Source organism: Zingiber officinale, chromosome 2A (genome assembly GCF_018446385.1).
Source record: "Zingiber officinale cultivar Zhangliang chromosome 2A, Zo_v1.1, whole genome shotgun sequence".
Lineage (NCBI taxonomy): Eukaryota > Viridiplantae > Streptophyta > Magnoliopsida > Zingiberales > Zingiberaceae > Zingiber > Zingiber officinale.
In genome coordinates this window covers 156066332-156089460 of record NC_055988.1, presented here as the reverse complement: position 1 = coordinate 156089460, position 23129 = coordinate 156066332, and the positions used below count along the sequence as shown (strand labels likewise).

General features: G+C 35.7%; 1 protein-coding gene across 1 annotated transcript; it reads left to right on the top strand.

Moving 5' to 3' along the window:
- Nucleotides 1-16086: 16086 nt before the first annotated feature.
- On the top strand, nucleotides 16087-17580 carry LOC122040196 (zinc finger protein CONSTANS-LIKE 4-like). The gene is made up of 2 exons (XM_042599545.1): nucleotides 16087-16743; nucleotides 17032-17580. Exons 1-2 carry the CDS (start codon nucleotides 16165-16167, stop codon nucleotides 17248-17250), a joined length of 798 nt encoding a protein of 265 aa, XP_042455479.1. The 5' UTR covers nucleotides 16087-16164; the 3' UTR covers nucleotides 17251-17580.
- The last annotated feature ends 5549 nt before the right edge of the window (nucleotides 17581-23129 follow it).

Genomic DNA, 23129 nt, shown 5'->3' with positions numbered 1-23129 from the left:
AGCTTCTCTTTTTTCCTCTTCTTCCGAAGCTCCGATCGCTTGAATGATTTCGGCCAACCGAAATAGGGCTCACCCGAACCCAATTTCTAGCCTTCTCCTCGAGTAGACTTTCGACCTGGCTTCTCGTTCCTCGAACGTCGCGTACATTCTTCTTGTCCACCGGTGTACTCTTCCGCAGCTCTTTCATCCTTCGGGCGCACCGAGCTCGTCGACTCCCTTCTCGTGTCGTCCTTCTCACTAGTTGCGTCTTCCGCTAGACTTTCTACGCTCCTAAGTTCCTGCACACTTAGACACAGGGATCAAATAACAAGCAGGACCTAACCTAACTTGATTAATCACATCAAAACTCCCACGGGATCCAACACTATCTAGACTTCCCCCAGTTATCAGATCCCGCAGACCTAGTTGGATTTCAGTCTAATGTCAGATCCTTCAAATCAATTAACTCCTACACATTTGATAAAAAAATTAAACAAATAATACATTTAACTTTGACTTATTTATTATACATTAAAATTTAATTATCAGTAAATTTGCACCAACAAATACCTTGACTTTTTAACTGCCAGATCATTTCTTGAGTTGACTCATTATCACCCATATCAACGTCGTTCCTTTGAATGTGTTTCAAGAAATAAAAAAAAAAATAAGATTTTTGAGTATTTAGAAATAAACAAATTAGGAACAAAGTATTTTAGATAATAAACAATCAAACTGTTTTTTTTTTCTAAATAAATAACAGTAAAGTAGAGAAAAATCCTCAATCATAACTTAAATTTTACATGCAATCCCCACTTATAAAAAACTTTATTTCCACTTTCTGCATGTAAAGTTTTATTTGCTTCAACTCCCTCATGCAAATATTGTGACCTAATTGCCCCTCAAATTTTTTAGGTACAAAAGGTCTAAAAATGAGTATAATTCCTCTTAAATTCAGTATTTTATATTAGAATCGAGTATATTTTCTATTAAATTGAGCATATTTTTTTCCCTGTTTCCTAAACCCTAAAAATGAATATAATTCCTATTAAATTTAACATTTTAAACTAGAATCGAGTATATTTTCTATTAAATTGAGTACGACGTTTTTTCTATTTAATATAATTCCTCTTAAATTCAGTACCATTTGAAAAAAAAATTAGTATATTTTTCATCCAATTCAGTATCATTTAAAGAATATCTAGTATATTTTTCATCCAATTGAGTATAATTTAAAGAAAATCTAGTATATTTTCCATCCAATTGAGGTGGAAAAATAATCGTACTCAATTTGATAGAAAATATACTAGATTCTAGTTTAATGTACTGAATTTAAGAGGATTTATACTCATTTTTAGACTTTTTATACTTAAAATATCAGGGGTAATTAGGTAAATATATTAGACTAGGAGTGAAAATAAAAATTTTTTCCAATGAGGAGTACATTCAAAGTCGTGTTTGTCAATGAAGACTGCATGCAAATTTACCTAATAAATAATCTAATGGATTAATTTTACTTTTCTTCCCTTTCTTTCCTTTTTTTTTACTTAAAGTATATTGTAGAATTGTAGAAAAATTTTGCCGGTTTACTTTACAAAAAAATAAAATATATTCTTTTCTCCAGCTTACTTAACAGGCAAACACAAAGCAGACAGATTTAACAATCCATGGATGAATTATATTTATAACTTTTTAATCACCTAAATCGAATGAAAAACTCTTTCTTTCTTTCCTTCGCTAAGCCTAACCCTTATGGTACAACTCGTAACAATGAATAATCCTCGCCCGCCGACGCACGAGGACCTTGCACGATGAATCCGTCTCTTTCTGAGAGTTATGTTTTTTCATCTTCAATTTCTTTCCCTCTCGGTTTCATCTTTCAAAGTTAACAGTATAAATATTCTTTTTCTATTTTTATTTATTTTTTAATTCTCACTTCTAAATAAACAGAGCACAAGATTGAAACTCTCGTATCTGAATTATAAAAGAAACAAAAAATACAAAACAACCACTGTAAAAAAAAATAAAATTTAAAATAAACCCAGGGGAACAGAACTTGAAAAACTTTCCCAAATGAAAAGGTACGAACGTTGATCGTCTCTCTGTATGCTCCTCTGTCCCCAGTCAGATCATGGCGACTGGCGCGTCATTTTCCCATCTCAAGGATCCAGTTGTGCATTATTGTCATTTAACGGAGGCAGCTGAGCCTGTGCCTCCGCTTGCTGATCACTCATTGCTCAAAAAGAACTCATTCATTAACTCCGCCAAACCCCAACAACACTGGACTTCTCCTCTGCACCTTCTCCCTCTCGTCCACTGCTGGCTACCGTCCCATTCAATCCAAGTAACTCCCCAAATTCCTTCCTACCTATAAAGCATCCCGACCCTGCCCATTTCTATACACCATCGATGGCTCGTCCTCTTCCCTTCACTCTGCTCCTCCTCAGTCTCATGGCAGCTATAGCCCTGGCTCGGCCGCCCCCCGAGCAGTCCAGAGTCGGTGCTGCCCTTCAGCTCGATCACCTTCAAGAAGCCAGCGCGCCGGCCTCCTCGGCGTCGAAAGCCGCGGGCGCGCCGGAGAGTGCGCCGCAGAACGAGCATCGCCGGCCGACCGACAAGTCGATCGCCGGAGCGGAGGTGATGCTCGGAGGGCTTGCCACCGCCGTCTTCGCGGCCATTTTCGCGTATATTTGGGTGACTAGGAAGAGAAGCTCGGAGAGCAAGGCTTGATTTTGTTTCCCTTTTCGGATGGATGTTGATGTATAGAAATGTTAGATGCGATGATATCTATATAGGGAAAAACAAATTGTAGCGGAGAATTATGTATATGATTTGGATTTCTCACACGGTTTTTAATCGATCTTAATTTTCCTCTGATAGAGCCCGTCTCAACTATCCTTGGGCTCCGGCAGAAAATTTCTTTTGGGCCCTAATATATATTTTTAATTTTTTTTAAAATGTTATTTATATACAATATTATTATAGACATCAAATTTTATTAGTAAAATTTAAAAACTAATTAGAGTCATTTAGGTTGTTTTCATTGTTGCAAACTATGACCATTAAGAGCATCTGCAGTGGGAGATCCGAAGGAGCTCCCACTACAGATGTAGTAATACGGAAGAAGCTCCCTCCCATAATGGGAGGGAGCTTTTTCCCCATTTGCCAAGAACCATACAGGTGGAGCTGCTTCTTTATCATTTTTTTTATTTTTTTAATTAAAATAAGTTTTTTTAATTTAAACATAATATTAGAAATGTTTTTTTAATTAGAAAAAAAGATATATGAGTTGGAGGTTTAAAAAATATGGGATCACGAAATTTCATGTTAGCAATTTATAAATTTAAATTTTATAAAAATTTAATAGTGTATAATGTAAAATATGGAAGAGAAATAGAAATTATATATAGTGAAAAGTGTGGGACCCATGAAGAACTTGTTGAGAGGTTTTTTTATAGTGGAAAGAGGTATGATGTTTTTAACTTTTGATGTGGCGCAGACGTGATAACGAAGGAGCTCTCAATGGCCTCTAACCGCTGTGGATGTCCTTTGCTCACAATAACAATTTTATCATGTTTTTTTTCAGGCTCACTTATTTATTAATATTTTTTTTTTAAAAAAAAAGTATTTTTTCGGTTAAAATTTCAAACAAAATTTATTTAAAAATATATCTATCTAATAAATATTCTTAATTAAATAAATTAATTAATTAAATTTCATTAATACAATGTTAAAAATACTAATTACATTTGTTGATAAATTATTATAATACTAATAATATACATTTTAATTGATATTTTAAATTTTTATATTGATCAATTTTAACTTAGATGAATAGAAGTCTTGACACAACGATAAAATTATTATTATATGACCTAAAAATTATAGATTCAAGTTGTCAAATAACCTCTTACAAAGAAAGATAAGAATGTATACAATAAAATCTTCCCCTGAACCTATATTAGTAGGAGTTTCGTGTATAAATTTTAATTTTATCAATTTTAATTTTAATAAATTATTAATTAAATTTATTTAAGAAAAAAAATATTTAGTTGGTAATCTTTTTTAGACATCAATGATGAACAAATAGAAAAATAAGGGGCTGCTCATAGAATCTTGTCGTATGAAAGTTATGACGATGGAGAAGAAAGAAAAGGCTAATAAAAAATTTAAAGAGAAAATATCAAGTACAATATTAAATATAATTTTGAACTTCTAAAAATATTTTATAAAAAAAATATCAATCTCTAATAAATATAATTGATAAATATTTTTAGTTTATTAAACAAGTCTAATTTTGGCCAATAAATTAAATTTTAATAAATAAAATTTAAAATTTACTAATTATATTTTAACTAAAAATAATAAATTACCAACCAAATCTAACTAATAAAAAAATTAAAATGATCAGTAAATCTAATCTTAACTAGTAAAAAATTAATAATTATCTATAAAACCTAATTTTGGTCATTTTTTTATCTAATTATGGCCGGTTAAAAATTAAAAATTATTGTCAAAATTAATTTGACAAGTAAAAAATTAATAATTATTCATCAAATTTAATTTTGACCCATAATAACTTCGATTAATAAAAAAGTTAAAAAATTAATGTCTAAATTTAATTTGTTAAAAAATTTAAATTGCCAATCAAAATTAAATCTAGATTAAAATTTATTTTTAATTAAATTCATATATTTCTTATAACATACAACAATTAAATAATAACTGTTATTCGAGCAATACCCTTATCAAATTTTTAATTTTTTAAAAAAAATAGATTTTAAACAGTCCATATGATACATTTTAAGAGGATGATTGAATTATAGTTACGTGGAGTTGATTAATTTGATTAACCTAAATTGGATTTAATTTAACCTAAGTATAAAATGAAAAACCTAAGTCTACATTTCTATTTCTTCATCCCGATCCCCTTTTCCTCATCCTCCACACTTGTGACCTCAAAGTTGAGCACTGCCGACCCCCGATGGTTGACGTCGTCGTGGAGACCAGCCCGCGATGCAACAGTCACTGTCGTCATGGGAGGCGATGTCGTGGGTTGTTGCTAGAGCCAAGAGGGTCAATCCATCACCACCGGTCAATCTCCTCCCGATCCATTATTGTCAGTGCTCGGGCATCACCTGAGTGTCGCCTCTCCAATACACTTCTCTTAATCCAACCGTCGGCTGTGAGCTAGAGAGATCGTTATCGCCAACTCTTCCTACTCTATCGCCCATCATCGGAAGTTATTCCGTTTACTGGCCAGATTTGCGAAGTCGATCATCGCTGGACCAGGCAGCAACCCAATGCTATTGTGGGTTGTTGTTTCTTTGTTCATGCCCTACCCTGATCCGAGCCATCGCCGATCCAATTCCCTTCTCGCTGAGAAGCCAAGCACCAATTGGGCATCAACCGAACACCAACAGGGCACCAAGGAGTGGTTGCTACTGTTCCGCCCACTAGCAGCCACTACTCTCACACACCCGAGCTCTTTCTCCATTGATCATCAAGGGGTGAACTACTGTCCTACTACCACCATAGAGCGGGTTTAGCGGATTCTGCCAACGGTTTCCAATAGTAGATTGCTCCGGTCGTGAGTCAATAGGGGAGTCTCCAAATTGGATGAATTGTTGAAATTGATTCATGTTTAGCTTAACCAGATTTGATTATGAAATGGTTAGGGGATATCTAGTTTAATCCAAATTGGATGTGGAATATTTAGGGATTAGCTAAATCAATTTAATTATGAAATGATTAGGGCTAATTGAGGATTAAACCTAATCTAATGAAGAGAATGAGATTAGAGAGACCAAAATATCTATTCAGGGCTTAAGTGAGGACCATTTTTACGATTAGGGCCACTCTAATTAGTTTAGCGGATTGGATTTAGCTATTTGATTCATATGAAGATAACTAGATTATATATGTTGATATAGGGCTCTAAATGAGATGAGCGACATGATGTAGGAGTTATTTGGCATAAACTACACATTTGAGGCAGATACTTCCTATTTTGTCTGTTTAAAACTTTGACTTTAGTGCATAAACTATATATTCGGATAGTTTCTGTATTTATCTTTACTTGATCATATTTTATCTAAGCTTGATACTTACCTGCTTGACCTTAGAGATGTTCGATTTGATATCTATACAGTCTCTCGTTGTCATCCATCATATTTAGCAGGAACTATATACCATGTTTACTCTCATTGATTATTGTATATTCATGAACACTATTGAGCATGCTGATTTTGCTATAGCATAGTTGATTGCTATTTACATATCTGTGGTGATGGTTATTTGTATCTTGCTCATCATATCATTGTATGCATGTCGATGACTATGTCTCCCTTGTGGTTGAGAGAGTCGTTGGCCAGCACCGCACACTCGGCCACTCAAGGGTAGTGGTAGTTGGAATACGTGCTACTTGTCCTATCATGGCCACTCTCATATGTTGTAGTAGTTGGAGTTACGAGCAATAGGGACCCTCGTTACTATGTGGTTAGTTAGTTACTATGTAAATTGTCCACTCAGTCACTCGAGAATGACAGGAGTGTCGTACAATTGTCATTGCCCCCGCCTCTCGATCATACAAGGGGTGTGGTACAGAGGGGTGAGCGGAAGTGATCATATTGTGCATATGCATATGTTATTGTGTTTGCATATGCTGTTGTTTTATTATATCCATATGACCATGATATGTTTACATATGATTGAGATATGTATGCTGTATGTGTATTGACAATGCTTACTTATTAGTAATATGTATATGACATACATGTTGCTCTTGTCAGGGGCGGATCAAAAGGGGGGGGGGGGGGGGGCGGCATCGGCGGTCGCCCCCCACCCCCCCTTGTTGCGCGGCGGAACCCCTAGTATTATGGGCTTCCATCAGTGAAGATGGAGGATACCGCTCCTTGTTTATCATGATCGCCCCTCCATACTTGAATTCCTAGATCCGCCACTAGCTCTTGTAGTTATGAGCAGTGCTGTTATAGATCCTCGCTTACACCTGACTTTCTAGTACTTGCTTAGAATGTGTTCATATATGAACATTTATTGTGATATCACTATTGTTCATATTATTATTTCCTCATGAGACTATATACCATTGTATCTCTATATATATTATGTTCATGCACTATGTGTCTATTACCCGCTAAGTGACCCGTACTCACTACCCCTTGTGCTAGTTTTTCTTTAGCCAGGGAGTAGATAGAGAATTTATAGAGTTGCTTGGAGATCATGTCTGCCAGTCCCATGTCACATCGAGTAACTTCTATCGTTATTGCTTTCACTTGCATTTTTGGTTTTGGACTTGTACATGTAATATGTATCTTTTGTATGGTGTTTAGCCTTGCGACTTCCTGTATTTGTTTTGATATTGTCGTGTTAAACCGGGTCAGCTCACTGTTAGTTATTTTTGGTCTATATGTTTACTTTATGCTTTCCGTTGTGTTTTTGATCTAGCCGTATGGGTTGTATATTATCTTACGTGGCGGTGTTTGATTATAGCCGTGTGAGTTGTAGATATTATTTTTATACAATCGAGTGGCTTATATATCCAAGTTTCATTTGTCATTGCTATAGGGGAGATGTTGTCCGTTTGTCAGGCATAGACTCCTCTAGGGCGTGACATTTAGCGACGCTTTGTGCATGACCGTGAGCGACGCGTAAACGTGACGTTGCTAGCTCGGTTTCTCTATAAATAAAATATTCCTACTATTCTCTCTCTCCGGTCGGCCTCTTGTCACTTGTCGATCTCTCTCTCCCCCTCGCTTCTGCCGTCTCCCTCCCCGCTCTCTCTCTCCCTGGCTCCCTCCGTCTCCGGTGTCCTGTGTCCGACCAACATCTCTCTCCTGTCGGTGGTTGTTTAATATTAAAATCTTCCTCGCCGCTCTCACTCCCCCTTTCTCGCTCCTGTTGGTTGCTACTCGGAAAACCTAATGGTTCCACTATACAAAAATTTTGTACAAAGGTCTGAACCTTTTCCTAGCTAACATGTGTTCTTTTAAATTAAACTCGGATTGCCTGCGGAACTTAACACGTTTGATCCTAAGTTTAATTTATTTGTTTTTTTAGGTTTAGACTTGGATCTCCTGCGGAACTTAACACGTTCGATCCAAACCACCTAGGTTATTAATTTCATTAAATATTAATTTCCAAAATTAGCTTCCAGGACTGCATGGCGAGGGACATGACCTTCTTGGATATGGAAACAACCACCACCGCCTAGACAAAGCCTTTTAAGGAAAGCTAATATTTAATTTCCTTAAATAACTTTAGGTCAACCAAAAAGAACAATCAAATCACAAGGAAAAGAAAAATAAACGAACACAACATCGAAAACTAATTCGAAATACTAGAATCGCATGCCTCTTGTATTTGGTAATTTTACATGGAGATAAAACTAACATGATGCGGAAAACAATATTAGTTATACCTTACTTAGTAGATAATGACCTCTTGATCTTCTACCGTATTCCTCTTTTAATCTCGGACGTTGTGTGGGCAACGATCTTTTGAGACGAGGACCACCTAGCACCTTCTTCTCCTTCCTTCAAGTTTCGGCCAAGCACAAAGCTTCCAAAGGATGAAGATCTTTTTCCACCAACTAAGCTCCAAGGGATACAAGCTTTCTCTCCTTCTTCTCCAAGCTAAAATCCGGCCACCACTTGATCTCCAAGGAGGATGAGAGGTTCGGCCACAAAGATGGAGAGAAGAGAAAGGGAAGAGGCCGGCCACACCAAGGAAGAAAAGAGGAAGAAAAATAATAGAGGTTGTTCACCTTGAAGGCACCCAAAACCCCCTCTTTTATAATTCTTAGCTTTAGCAACTAAGGAAATTTAATTACAATAAAATTTCCTTAACTTTCCTTGACATGAATTAATTAATAAAAATTAAATAAAATTTCCTAATTAATCATGTCATGGCTGGCCACCTCATGGAAGAACAAATATGACAATTTTCAATCAACCAATTAAAATTCCTTATTTGTCTTCGGAAAGTTTTAAAAAATAAAATTTCCTTTTAAAATCCCTTCATGGTTGATAAAAAGAAATTTCTATAATTTTAATTTTTCAACATGTGAATAATTTACAAAGAAGAAAAATAAAATATCCTTCCAATCTACAAATAAGGAAAGAGATTTAATCTCTTTCTTTAATCTTTTGTAGAAACTTATAAAAGAGATATTTTAATTTTTAATCTCTCCAATAAATTATATCTTCCACATAAGAAAAATTTAAAATTAAAATTCTTTTCTAATTTAATAGGGCCGGCCACCTAAGCTTGGGTTCAAGCTAGGGTCGGCCACCCATGGACCAAGGTTTGGCCGGCCCTAGCTTGGTCCTCAAGCTAGCTTGGCCGGCCCCTACACCATGGGTATGAAGGTGGATATAGGTGGGTATAGTACTCTATAACTAAGATGCTACGATAAGGACCGAGAGGAGGAATTGGTTTTGGTCTCCCGATAAAATTAAGCATCCCGTGTTCGCCCCGAACACACAACTTAATTTTATCAATAATAATTCATTCCACTAGAGAACTATTATTGAACTATCGCACCAATCCCAAATTACATTTTTGGGCTCCTTATTATGAGTGTGTTAGTCTCCCTGTGTTTAAGATGTCGAATGTCCACTAATTAAGTGAGTTATTGACAACTCATTTAATTAATATCTTAGTCCAAGAGTAGTACCACTCAACCTTATTATCATGTCGGACTAAGTCCACCTGCAGGGTTTAATATGACAATCCTTATGAGCTCCTCTTGGGGACATTATCAACCTAGATCACTAGGACACAGTTTCCTTCTATAATCAACAACACACACTATAAGTGATATCATTTCCTAACTTATCGGGCTTATTGATTTATCGAACTAAATCTCACCCATTGATAATTAAAGAAATAAATATCAAATATATGTGCTTGTTATTATATTAGGATTAAGAGCACACACTTCCATAATAACTGAGGTCTTGTTCCTTTATAAAGTCAGTATAAAAGAAACGACCTCTGATGGTCCTATTCAATACATTCTAAGTGTACTAGTGTAATTATATAGTTAAGATAAACTAATACCTAATTACACTACGACCTTCCAATGGTTTGTTCCTTTCCATTTTGGTCGTGAGCTACTGTTTATAATTTATAAGGTACTGATAACATTATCTTCTGTATGTGACACCACATACTATGTTATCTACAATATAAATTAATTGAACAAATACAAACAAATGTAGATAATTTGACCAAATGTGATTCTTTATTTCAAAATAAATGTCTACAAAAGCTTAGGCTTTCAGTATACACTCTAACAGCTCCCTCCTTCAAAGTCCTCCCTCGAAACTCGTCCCTCACTCCCCCTTTCTCGCTCCCGACGGGAAAGTTTCTCCGGCGTCTTTTATCGCACAGTTGATGTGAGCTCCTACCACCTAACTCCAATTTAATTTGTGTATCCACACCGTTATAACCTTAAAAAATTGTATAATTGTATAAAGAAGCACTGCGCCGCGAAAGTTCTAAACGTTCCATCAACTACTTCGCAGGAAACCGTCCTTGTAGCAACTCATCTTGGATTGATCGTTGTAGAAGGTCGGAAGGATTTATGCTACGACGTGGAAGGCCGACGGCTGCAACAACCGCAAGTCGGAAGGATTTATGCTACAACGTGGAAGGCCGACGGCTGCAACAACTGCCTATTCTACTTCGGACCTTACTTTGTTGCTACAAGGTGTAGCAGCTACACGGAGAGGTAGCTGCTACAATGTGCAGCAGTTAACTCTCTGTGTAGTTGCGACACCTTGTAGCAGCTAACTTTGTAAGTCGTTTTTCAAGCAACCCTATTTTCTAGCCGAGATTAACCCAGCAGCACGACTTTTCATATTGATGGGTTTCCTAACAAATAAAATATGCCTTTTATTCTCTCTCCCCTTCGCCACTCTGTTCAAAAGTTTCACCGCAGAAATTACCCAAATTAAAATCTCCCTCGCCGACCTCTCTCTCTCCCTCGCTCCCTTCCCTCTCCCTCACCGCTCTCTCTCTCTCCCTCGCTACCTCCCTCTCCGGCGTCCGGCCGATCTCGCGCTCCCGCCGAGAAAGTGTAGTATTAAAATCTCCCTCGCCGCACGCTCTCCCCCTCACTCCCTCCATGTTTCAACATCCCGCGTCGAAGATTATTTTAGGTCAACTTAAGATTAGGTAAAGTCCATTAAATAGACAATGTTGATTAGGGTTATGTAAGTGCAAATCAAGCTCAATTTAGATTCATTTTGGACGGTCTAAGTTAAACTAAATTTACAATTTAAAAAATTGGATTAAAAAATTAATGGAACTTGTGGGACGGTGGGAGTTCCATTTATCTTACACTTTATGCATTGTATTTAAAGAAAAGAATATAAAAAAATTGATAATTCTAATTAACTTCATTAATTTTTTCTAGGTAATCGATCTGACCTCATAAAAATTTTTCATCGATTAATAGGATAAATCAAGAAGCGCATATGATTGTCAACCTGTATTCTTTGGTTGCACCTCTCATTTAGAGAAAAAATTTCTACAAATACACCATAACTGGGAATCAAATCACAGATGTCTAGGTGATAATCTGAATATCCTACCGTGATACCATATACCCGGAGTATAAAAAAAATAATATAAGATCAGAAGGACGTTAAAAATAATTTTTATTTTCCTATTAAATTATCCATATTATACCTACACCTAGTGGAGCTGAGATCCTTGGCCCACTAAAAGCACATATCAAGGGATAGATCATTTGTAATTACAGTTAAATCTTGGTCACTATATATTCGGTCACAATCGATTGTGATCTCTTCTTGGATTTACTGTCTCCCAGATTATAGTTTGGGTTGGGACGGATGGCCGGAAGCCGCCCCTCACTAATTGGTGCCCAATAGCCTACCCACTTTGCCCATTGCAGGTAGCCTCCAATCACCCGTCTCGAGTCAAACTATAACTTAGGGGATAATGAACCCAGAAAGAGATCACAATCAATTGCATCTGGAACTCGGCCACAATCTAATCGTAATTACAAGTGATCTTTCTTCTACTCTATTTTTTTGGACCAGGGATATGGTCTCTATCTAGTGGATAAAATTTGATTGTTATTGTATTAAATTATCCATATTATCTAAGTTTATTATAATTTATTTTTCTATTAAATGATTTACATTATTAGAATGAAAAGTTGGATTGAAAATAAATATATAATTTACACATTGATGCCCATTAGATAGATTTTTTTCTCTATTAAAAACTTATTTAAAAAAAAAAGAGATTAAGAGAGAAAACATAATTTTTTGATTTTTTTGCGTTTTTGTAGTCAATGTATATTTTTTCCAAATTATTTTACATACTCATGAAGTAGCATTTACACTTTCAAATAACTTGTCGCATGAAGAAGGTGCCCAAAGATGGAAACATCAGTGATGATGAGCGAGTGCCAGCTTTCCAGCTGCAATAATGTTTGTTATAAAGTTAGCTCTCGCTTTATTTCGTGAGAAAGGTCATTATCATCTAGATAGTGGCCGTAGAGCGAATCTCTTGAGATGCAATTGTTGATCTTGACATTATGGGACTATTAAATCTTCTAAATAATTAATTAGATATCTAATATTCAAATTTTAGTTACACTATATCATAATTTTTTTTTTTATTGAGATGATAAATTTAAAGATTGAACATTTGAATGGATCTCTATGAGTATTTTCGATTTATCCTCTTAAGAAATTTTCGTAAGATTAAAATGATCACTTCTAGTGTCCTTAAATTTCTTATGTTATTAGAGAAAAAGTATTTTATAATACATCGTAACTAATATTTAAATCTTAAATATCTAAATAACCGTTGAAACATCTAACAGCAATTACCGTCCGAGAATAACATTAACACTTGCATGTGCCCATGTAGGTTCTCTTCATGGCTGGTGTACGAGTAAGGAAGTAGGTTAAAAGAGGTACTTAGCCGGACTACTTGCGTCAACCGTGTCGTGTTAAGTCCATTTGGTCCATGTTCAAGTTAGGGTGAGGGTGGCTTAGCTTACGAGTCCAGTTGGACACCACTGATTATAAGTGATCCGAGCTAGACAAAATCCTATGTCATTTCATGCTCGACTCATTTTTTTTTAATATAAAATATAAAAAACCAAAATATAAAATTTAAGAAAAAAATTTTATTTTATATTTTTATAGATAGTTTTTATTTTTTATCTCCTTTTTTCTATATTTTTTTATTATATATTTTAAATTTTTTATTTTTTTTTAAGGAAAAGATTAGGCACAACTTTTTAATTTTTATTTTTAGAAAAAGCTCAATCAACTCAAGCATGGGGCAACCAAGCTTAGGCTCAAGTGGGGCAACCAAGATTTGACCATCAAGATAAATTCAAAAACATTTACGATTCCTTATTTAACCGTCAACGATCTAGATTTTCATGAAAAGTATTTTACTGTAAAATAAATAAATAATTATAGTAATAATAAAATTAACTTTGTATTCTCTCATGTCATGTTTAATATTATAATAAAAGATAATAATTTTCATCCCGTGCTCTTTAAAACTATCCAAATAATCAAAGGGATCAAGCTATAAATAATGCCTACTTCATCTTAACACAGTAAGTAAGAAGAGGCCACATGTTATGTTTAATACGATGACAAAAGATGAATATGTTCGTTCCTAACGTCTCTGTTAATCTGTCTCAAGATCAACACGGAGGACCCCTGTCAATCCGTCTCAAGATCAATACGGAGGAGGTAAATCACGGGCGACTACTAGCCTTTAGAATAGTGACTAACACATAAAGGAGTCATTTACCTCGGCTTTGCATAGATTCGAACTTCAAACCTAATGATGGTAATACCTCATGCACTAGCCACTAGACCGTCCTGAGGGGATATGTCATGTTTAATATGACCCATAATTATTGTAACGCCCCTGCCCGGGCAGGCCCCATCCAGACCGAACTAGGAACGACACCAGAATTACCTATCAGTTTGATGACTAGCTCCACAGACCACCGGAGGTCCTTTCAGCGTGCTTTGTCCTCACTCACACGCACCCTGGAAAACTTCCCAGGAGGTCACCCATCCTCAGATTTCTCCAAGCCAAGCACGCTTAACTTTTAGAAAAAGCTCAATCAACTCGAGCATGGGGCAACCAAGCTAAGGCTCAAGTGGGGCAACCAAGATTTGACTATCAAGATCAATTCAAAAGCATTTGCGATTCCTCATTTAACCGTCAACGATCTAGATTTTCATGAAAAGTATTTTACTGTAAAATAAATAAATAAATATAGTAATAATAAAATTAACTTTGTATTGTCTCATGTCATGTTTAATATTATAATAAAAGATAATAATTTTCATCCCGTGCTCTTTAAAACTATCCAAATAATCAAAGGGATCAAGCTATAAATCATGCCTACTTCATCTTAACACAGTAAGTAAGCAGAGGCCACATGTCATGTTTAATATTATGACAAAAGATGAATATATTCGTTCCTAACATCCTCGTCAATTTGTCCCAAGATCAACACGGAGGACCCTCGTGCGTCAATCCGTCTCAAGATCAACACGGAGGAGGTAAATCATGGGCGACTATTAGCCTTTAGAATAGTGACTAACACATAAAGGAGACATTTATCTCGGCTTTGCATAGATTCGAACTTCAAACCTAATAATAGTAATACCTCATGCGCTAGCCACTAAACCGTCCTGAGGGGATATGTCATGTTTAATATGCCTCATAATTATCTTTCCAATCTAGTACAAAATTAAAATAATTAATTGAACCCAAATTACGGTTGACCCAAGCTAATTTTGGCACTACTGACTAAAGGTTATGTCAAAATTATACATTCTCACTTTTTACTTAGAAGATCCATATCAATTTTTCTATCCAAAATATATAACTTAAAGTAAAAAATTACTTTATTAAATTTAGATATTCATTTTTCAATACATCATATATCAATTTTACTATTTCTGTTCTCTCCTCTATAATATTTAGGGAATAGAATCTATTTTTTAAATTTAGAGAAGTACTGTTTATAAACACATAATTTAAAGAATAGATAGGCTAACTAATGTAAAGATTATTCTATTTAAAATTTAAGATAAAATTTTTAAATAAGAATATGGATATTCTTTACATTGGAGCATGTAAAATTTTTCAAATTTTATTTCAATAAAAATTACATTGAATGGACATGATAATCTATGTGGATAGTCTATAAACGATCTAAATCAAAACGTGTTGAGTTGAAGTGTATTGAAATTTATTTCTTTACTTATTAAGCTTGTTCAAGTTTATACATTAAAAATTTTATGGAGCTAAGTTTTTTATTGTGTTCAACTCATTGCATAATTATCCTGATTAAAGCGTTTATCTAATATATACAATTTATATTATTTTTATTTTAACATGAATAATTTAAGATTATAAATTTTATATATTACTATAAATTATATATTTAATAAAAAAGTAAAAAAATAAATGTATAATTAAATTTTATATAAATTAATAAATATATTTAGTCACACATAATTATTCATAAATTTTATTTATGAACGATAACAAATTAACATCACTTATGATTCAAGTTTATTTGCTTTAATTTTTTTTTACTATTAAATAAAAATATTCCGTTCATTTACAACTCTATTCTTATAACATATTTTAAAAATAATCTATAAAATTTTAAAATTATGCTCTTAAAATTTTCAACGTGTCACTTCATTATCGAGAAAACTAACCACCAACTGGTCACAACAGGATTGATGAAAAAAAATTGATCTTGAAAATTTTCTAAATTTTGAGATAATATAAAACATATATATGGTCAAAATAAAAATGATGTCAATTCAAAGAGATAAAATGGTGAACGCCGTAAAATTTGGAGCTACAACATATATATTGTCAAAATAAAAATATAAAATATTTTCAGATGCAAAATGAAGGTTTTCGATGCTTGCCTAGAACCCCTTACTCCTTTACATATAGTATATAAATTAATTGGTAAATGAACGCAGCATTGAGCCGCCGACGGTAAGCTTACGGGAGGTGGATATATCTCCCATGTGTAATAAATTCCATTTAACAATATCTCTTGTTTTTTAAATTGTTTTATTTGGGCGAAAATTAAGACCACCTGGAGCGGAGATGACGACGAAGATCGATCGACGAATGGGGTCGAAGCAATGCGAGCTTTGCGATCGGCCGGCGATGATGCGCTGCGAGTCCGACCAAGCGAGTTTGTGCTGGGAGTGCGACGCCAAGGTGCACGGAGCCAACTTCCTGGTGGCGCGCCACTCCCGGTGCCTCCTCTGCAGGAGTTGCCAGTCACCCACGCCGTGGTGGGCGGAAGGCGCCAGGCTGGGGCACACGGTCTCCGTATGCGAACGATGCGCCGCGGAGGAGGGCGCGGAGGACTGCGATCGAGGAGGTGGAGGTGGCAGCGGCGCCGGGCGAGCTGGCGAGAAGGGAGAGGGGGAAGAGCTAGCAAGAGATTTGGTAGAGGATGAAGAGGTTGTTGACGAGCGAGATGAGGGGGAAGAAGAACAAGAAGGAGACGACGACGACGACGGAGAGAACCAGGTGGTGCCGTGGTCGCTGACGCCCCCGCCGGCGGTGGCGAGCTCTTCGAGCGGCGGGGAGGAGGAGCAGCAGCAAAGCCCGGCGGCGAATCGCGGTGGCTCCTTGAAGCGGATGCGGGAGAATGCTGATCTCACCGTCGCACAGGTAAATCTGTCTAATTGCTTGTTGCTTCGACATGATTTGGAAACATCGATCTCCTCCAAACAATGTTAATTCCTCTTTCCTCCGCATCTTCGATCTCAAATCGGCGAGTTGATCTGAAGCATTCGGCCTCCGATTTTGCCCTTTCTTCCCCTCTTTTTGATTTGAATGACCAAAAAAGCAAAGATTTGTGAACTTTGACTATGGAAATCTTCAGACAAAATTTCCCCTTTCATGAATAAAGAAGAAAACAAGCTTCGTCCCTCACAATAACACTTGAATTGCCGACAGGAAGACCGCATCGTCCGCTCCGCGTCCCATCCGAGCTACCTCGCCTCCGGCTCAGCTCCGGCTTTCTCAGCCGTGGACGAGGTGGCTACCTCCTCCCCCTCTGCCCTCCGCCCTCCGCGCCTCTTAGGATTGGAAGAGATTCAACCTTCTCCGGCCAGCCGCCGTCTCCGCCGCGCTGGAAGCACGTCGCAAGACTCGCCTTCCTTCCGATCTGAGTAAGCTACAAAAATTCCATCTATGGAACAGCACAAGTAAATGATTGAAATTCCATGGAAAAGAAAACAAAGTCGACAGCAATCAAATTTTTCAAGCGTCAAAATTAACATCTGAATGATGCCACAATGTTTTGGTTTTTTGAGGAAATCTTTTTTTTTCTCAAATTGATTGAGCTAAGATCAATATTATGCTGCTGCTACTACTAATAGTAATAAAATAAAGAGTTAAAAAAAATGTAAATTAGAGGCAAAATGACCACGCCCTAATTTGTAAAATGGCTTATGGTTATTTATTTTATCAAAATGAATTGTTTCAGATTCGAGGAAACATTAACATTTTCTTAGAGTATTTAAAAGTTCATAAAATTTTACAAAAATTACTTTTGAAAGGGCAAGCTGATTAATACAAATCATCTTGCACTTTGAAAGTAGACTTGACTGTACTCAAATGAATTTGAACCAACGTTGTTGATTGCTTTAATTTGCTTCATGAAGATTCAAAAATGTAACAATACTCTCAAAAAACTTGAACTGACGTCGGAACCCTCTCTTGTAGGGTTGCTGTATTGCTTTTTCAACGATTACTTAGTTGAATTCCACCGTTTCACCTACCAAACGTTTCTTTTCACCTCAGCTTTGATCATAATAATTAATTAATCATTATCATCAATGGACTCATTAGCCAAACAGTCAAGTTCCGTAGTCATTTGACCATTCTATTTATCGATGTTCCCAACAGATCTAAAATCCTTTTGTTTGTTGCAACAGTACTATCAGTCGATTCATCATATCCAACAATCGACTGATATGCAATAAAAATCCTTAAACTCTCAAATCTAACCTATTGATTGATTGTTACTCTCTAGTAGTTGATTGAGGCCTTTTATTTCATCTTCTTCCAAGTTAAATTTTTGTATTGCCTAATAATTGATTGACTTTAATCTATCAGAATTTACTTTACTTAATATTCAATAAATATTGACCTACCGAGATTTTCTTTATCTAACACTCAATTAACCTTGACCTATCAAGATTCTACAGTTGTCTAGTATTAGGTCAACCTTAATTTACTAGGACTTCATCATTATTTAGCATTTGATTAACCTTGACCTGTCAAAATTTCACCACTATCAAACATTTATTTTTTTTTTTAACCTATTTGGACTTTCCTTGTTATCAAGTGTCTGACAAACCTTCAGCCTCTTGAACTTCATGTCTCATATCATGTGTTTGGTCCTCTATCATCTGTTGGTGTTGGAATCACTAGCTAATCAAACATGTGTTTTGATATTGACAAAGGTTCAAAGTTAAACTATGTTATAATCTAATGAGTTAAACTAAGTGTGCAAGAAAATCCTAAGTGATCTTAGGCAAAGTGAAAGTCTTAGTTAAGGCTACGCAAAAGGTTGAAGTCCTAGCTGAGGTTAGTCAATGAAATCCTAGTCTGTAAGATTAGACAAAGACTTGGTAGGTCGAGGACATCGGGCGAAATCCTAGGGTCGAGGACACTAGGTGAAAGTTCTGGGGGTTGCAAACACCAGGCGAGAAATCCTAGGGTCGAGAATGTTGGGATATACCCGATGTAGGTATGTGTTAGAAAATATTTCATAAACATATGCAGCGGAAAATAAAATAATAATAATTCCTAATTATTACATTTCACATACCACAGGCATACAAGGATACAACGTGCTAAATATGATCGCAAAATTAAAATTTTATGGGAAGTAAATTTATGCTAGGTATACCTTACAGATGACCTGTAACAAGAAGGGCATCAGCCATAGTGACGTTGTCGAACCTCACCTCTATTCATATCCATGCCAAACTCCTCAAGATAACTCTTTTAGTACAAGCCTCTCCTTTGGAAGTTATTAGCCACGAGTCAAGAAGAGGGATCAAGAGGAAGAAGAAGAAGAGAAGCACACAAGGGAGAGTTTCTCCCTTGTGGTGGCCACGACAACAAGAGGGAGCACCCTCTTATTGGCGGTGGGAGAGAGAGGGGAGGGAGAGGAGGATTGAGTTTCCAAAAGTCCAACCAACCAAATAATGAAACTTGTTACTAATTCTCTACAAATTACATCCATATATAATTTTCTTTAATAAGTTGGATTAGAAAGCCCAAATCCAACTCATTATCCTTTAACCAAAAATTAACTCATTAACCCTTTGGTTTGTTTCACAACTAAACCAAGTTAGTTCATGACTAATTCATAATTAAACCAAATATGGTTCAACTCTACCATAGCCTATCCAAGCTTCCATCATGACAAATATTTTCATATTTATCTTATGTATGGTCCAACCAAATATTTATATTTTTCTCTAAGAATCCTATTCTTTAACTTATTTTACGTCTTTTAGAGACTCGTTAGTGTGTGTGACTCAATAGGTTTCTGGTTTATTTTAACCATCCATAATTAACTACTTAATTATAGAATGATCATGAGTGACACCTAGTAGTATATCATGATCCCCAATTAGTCGAAAAATCATATTTGATCTTAGAACTAATTCTAAACTCTTCAGCAGATACAGTGAGTCGTGTCTTGTTCCTTTCACCCGTCTTATACCCACTTAGTTCAAGACATGATTTATGTGTCTGTTTCCACTAGACTGACTACGTCACACCTAGCCCAAGTAATACTTTCTCGTTCTAAGGATTCAGATTAATCGTACATGTGTACAAGAATCTTGTACTCTTAACATGTGATGTTTTGACTAAAGACTTTGAGTAATAATCCTAACGAGTAGTCATAGGGTATATGTCTCCTCGCAAGGAGTGGTAAATCCTCTATGGACTATCCAAACATCTTCGGACATTTCGACATATACCCAATCATCTCGGGTCCATACCTCAATGAGATGCTTGCCTAAGATGTCAAAGTATAAGTTTCTATGACCAAGATGACTTGTATACCTCAAGTCGAAGGAAACTTGCACCCGAGCTGCAGTAAGAGCTTCACAAGCATATCCATATATATAGATAACCATATGAAGTCTTACACGAGTCACTTCAATGAACTAGTTACCATAACTAGCATCCACGTTTAACTATCAACATCTCAATGTCTCCAGCTAGTGAGAAAACAGTTGCTTGATGAACCAAGGAGTATAACCCGTGCTAGTCTTGTTAGAGTGTATACTAAAAGCCTAGCTTTTTGTAAACATTTATTTTGAAATAAAGAATCACATTGGTCAAATGTCTACATTTATATGCTAAGTGTAGTTGTTCAATTAATTTATATTGTAGATAATATGGTGTGTGGTGTCACACACAGAAGATCATGTTATCAGTTCCTTATAAGTTATAAATAGAAGCTCACGACTAAGATGGATAGGAATAAACCATTGTAATAGTTGTAGTGTAATTTGGTATTAGTTTATCTTGACTATAAAATTACACTAGTATACTCTGAGTGTATTGAGTAGGACCATTTGAGGTAGTTTCTTTTTATACTGACTGTATAAAAGAATAAGACCTCTGTTATTATGGAAGTGTGTGCTCTTAATCCCGATATAATAACAAGCACATATATTTAGTATTTATTTCTTTAATTTATCAGTAGGTGAGATTTAGTTCGATAAATCAATAAGCTCGATAAGTTGGGAAATAATATTATTTATAGTGTGTGTTGTAAATTATAGAAGGAAACTGTGTCCTAGCAATCTAAGTTGATGATGTTCTCAAGAGGAGCTCATAAGGATTGTCATATAAATCCCGCAGGTGGACTTAGTCTGACATAACAATAAGGTTGAGTGGTACTACTCTTGGAGCTAGACGTTAATTATGTGAGTGTCAGTAACTCATTTAATTAATGGACATTCTATATCTTAAACACAGGGAGACTAACACACTCATGATAAGAAGGAGCCCAAAATGTAATTTGGGATTGGTGTGATAGTTCAATGATAGCTCTTTAGTGGTATGAGTTATTATTGATGAACTTGAGTTGGGTGTTCGGAGCGAACGCGGGAAGCTCAAGTACATCGGGAGACAATAACCAATTCCTCCTCTCAGTCCCTATTGTAGCCTCTTATATAAAGTCTTATATCCACCCAAAGCCTAGCCTCTTAGCCCATGCTAGGGGTCGACCCCTATCCTTGCTTGGAGCCCAAGCAAGGGGTCGGCCAAGCCAAGCTTGGAGCTAAGGCTAGGGCCAGCCAAGCCTTGCTTGGTGCCCAAGCAAGGGCCCGACCAAGTGTGAAAGGGAAGAGAGATTTTATTAAAAATAAAATTATGATAAAATCTTTATTTTTATGTTTTTATCCACATGGTTTTAAAAAAGAGTTTTTAATTTTAAGATCTTTCTTTTTATAGATTTTCTACAAAGGATTAAAAGAGACATTAGATATCTTTCCTTATTTGTAGATATCTATAATGTTAAGAGAAAGATTTTAATTTTTAAGAAAATTTTTCTTTTTTGTAACTATGATATAAAAGGAGTTTTATTTTTAAATCTTATCTTTTATAGATATCCATAAAAGGATTTAAAAGAGAGATATTTTAATTTATAAAACATTCCTTTTATAGCTAACCACAAAAGGGATTTTTAGAAGAGAGATTTTAATTTTTGTTTCAAATCTTTCCTTGTTTATTTAAACATAGTGTGGTCGGCCATAGAGAGGAATAAAAGGAAGTTTTATTTTTTGTTATAAAACTTTCCTTTTTTGGATTCACCAAGGATTATAAAAGAGAGGAAGGGGGTGCCTTCATAAGACACATAACCTATTCTATTGTTCCTCTCTTCCATCCTTGGTGGCCGACCCTTCCTCTTCTCTTTCTCTTCTTCTTTGTGGTCAGCGACATTATCGCTTGTGGAGCTCTTGGTGGCTGGTTGCTTGGAGGTGAAGAAGTAGAGAAAGGAGGCATTGTTTTCTAGCATCCCTTGAAGCATTGTGGTGGTGGCCGAAACTTGGAAGCAAGGAAGACTTTGGTGGATTTCTTCTTGGTAGATCGCCGCCCACACGACTTCCAAGAGAAAGAGAGGAATACAATAGAAGATCAAGAGGTTTTTGTTAACAAAGAAAGGTATAACTAGTTGTCTTGTTCCGCATCATACTAGTTTTCTTTGTACGGATTTTGAATTATCAAATACAAGAGGCTAACAATTCTAGGCAATCGATTTTATGTTTCAATTTTGTGTTTCTTTTATTTTTTGATCTTGTGATTCGATTGTTCTTTGTGGTTAAACCTACGGTTACTATAAGGAGATTAAATATTAAATTTCGTTGAAAGGCTTTGTCTAGGAAGTGGTGGATCAACCCATACTCAAGAAGGTCTAGTGCCTCACCATGTTTAACCTGGAAGCCGATCTTTGAATTAAATATTTAATTAACTTTGTAACATGGGTGGATTTGGATCAATAATGTTAAGCATCGTTTGCGATCCAAGTCTAAACCTCTAAGAATAGATAAATTGAATTTGGAATCAATAATGTTAAGTTCTGTTTGCGATTCCAAATTTAATTTCTAAATAACACAATAGGTTGTTAGGAAAGGTTCAGGACTTATACAAAATTTTTGTACAGGGGAACCAGTACGATATTCCGGGTAGCAACCAACAAGTCTTACAAAAAATTTTCTGCTAAGCCGATTTTAAAATATTCAAATGAAAGAATGTGAAATGGTATGTTGGTTGCATAGCCACTTTAAGGAAATACTAAATGGTGTTCATGTAATCGACGAATAGGTAGAGAATCGTGACTTGGTCAAGTATGCACTTAAGGCATTTCCAAGGATCACCTTGAGGGCATCAATAGTTGATGTGTACAAAGTATCAAGGATCTTTCTGTCATAAAGTTAGATGAATTCTTTTATAATTTTGAACTCTATGAATAGACTAATCTTAATCAAAAGGAGAAGGGTATAACTTTGATTGCA

Coding starts and splice junctions, on each gene's coding strand:
- LOC122040196 (XM_042599545.1), top strand. CDS start 16,165: ATGACGACGAAGATCGATCGACGAATGGGGTCGAAGCAATGCGAGCTT. Junction 16,744..17,031: donor CTGATCTCACCGTCGCACAG/GTAAATCTGTCT, acceptor AATTGCCGACAG/GAAGACCGCATCGTCCGCTC.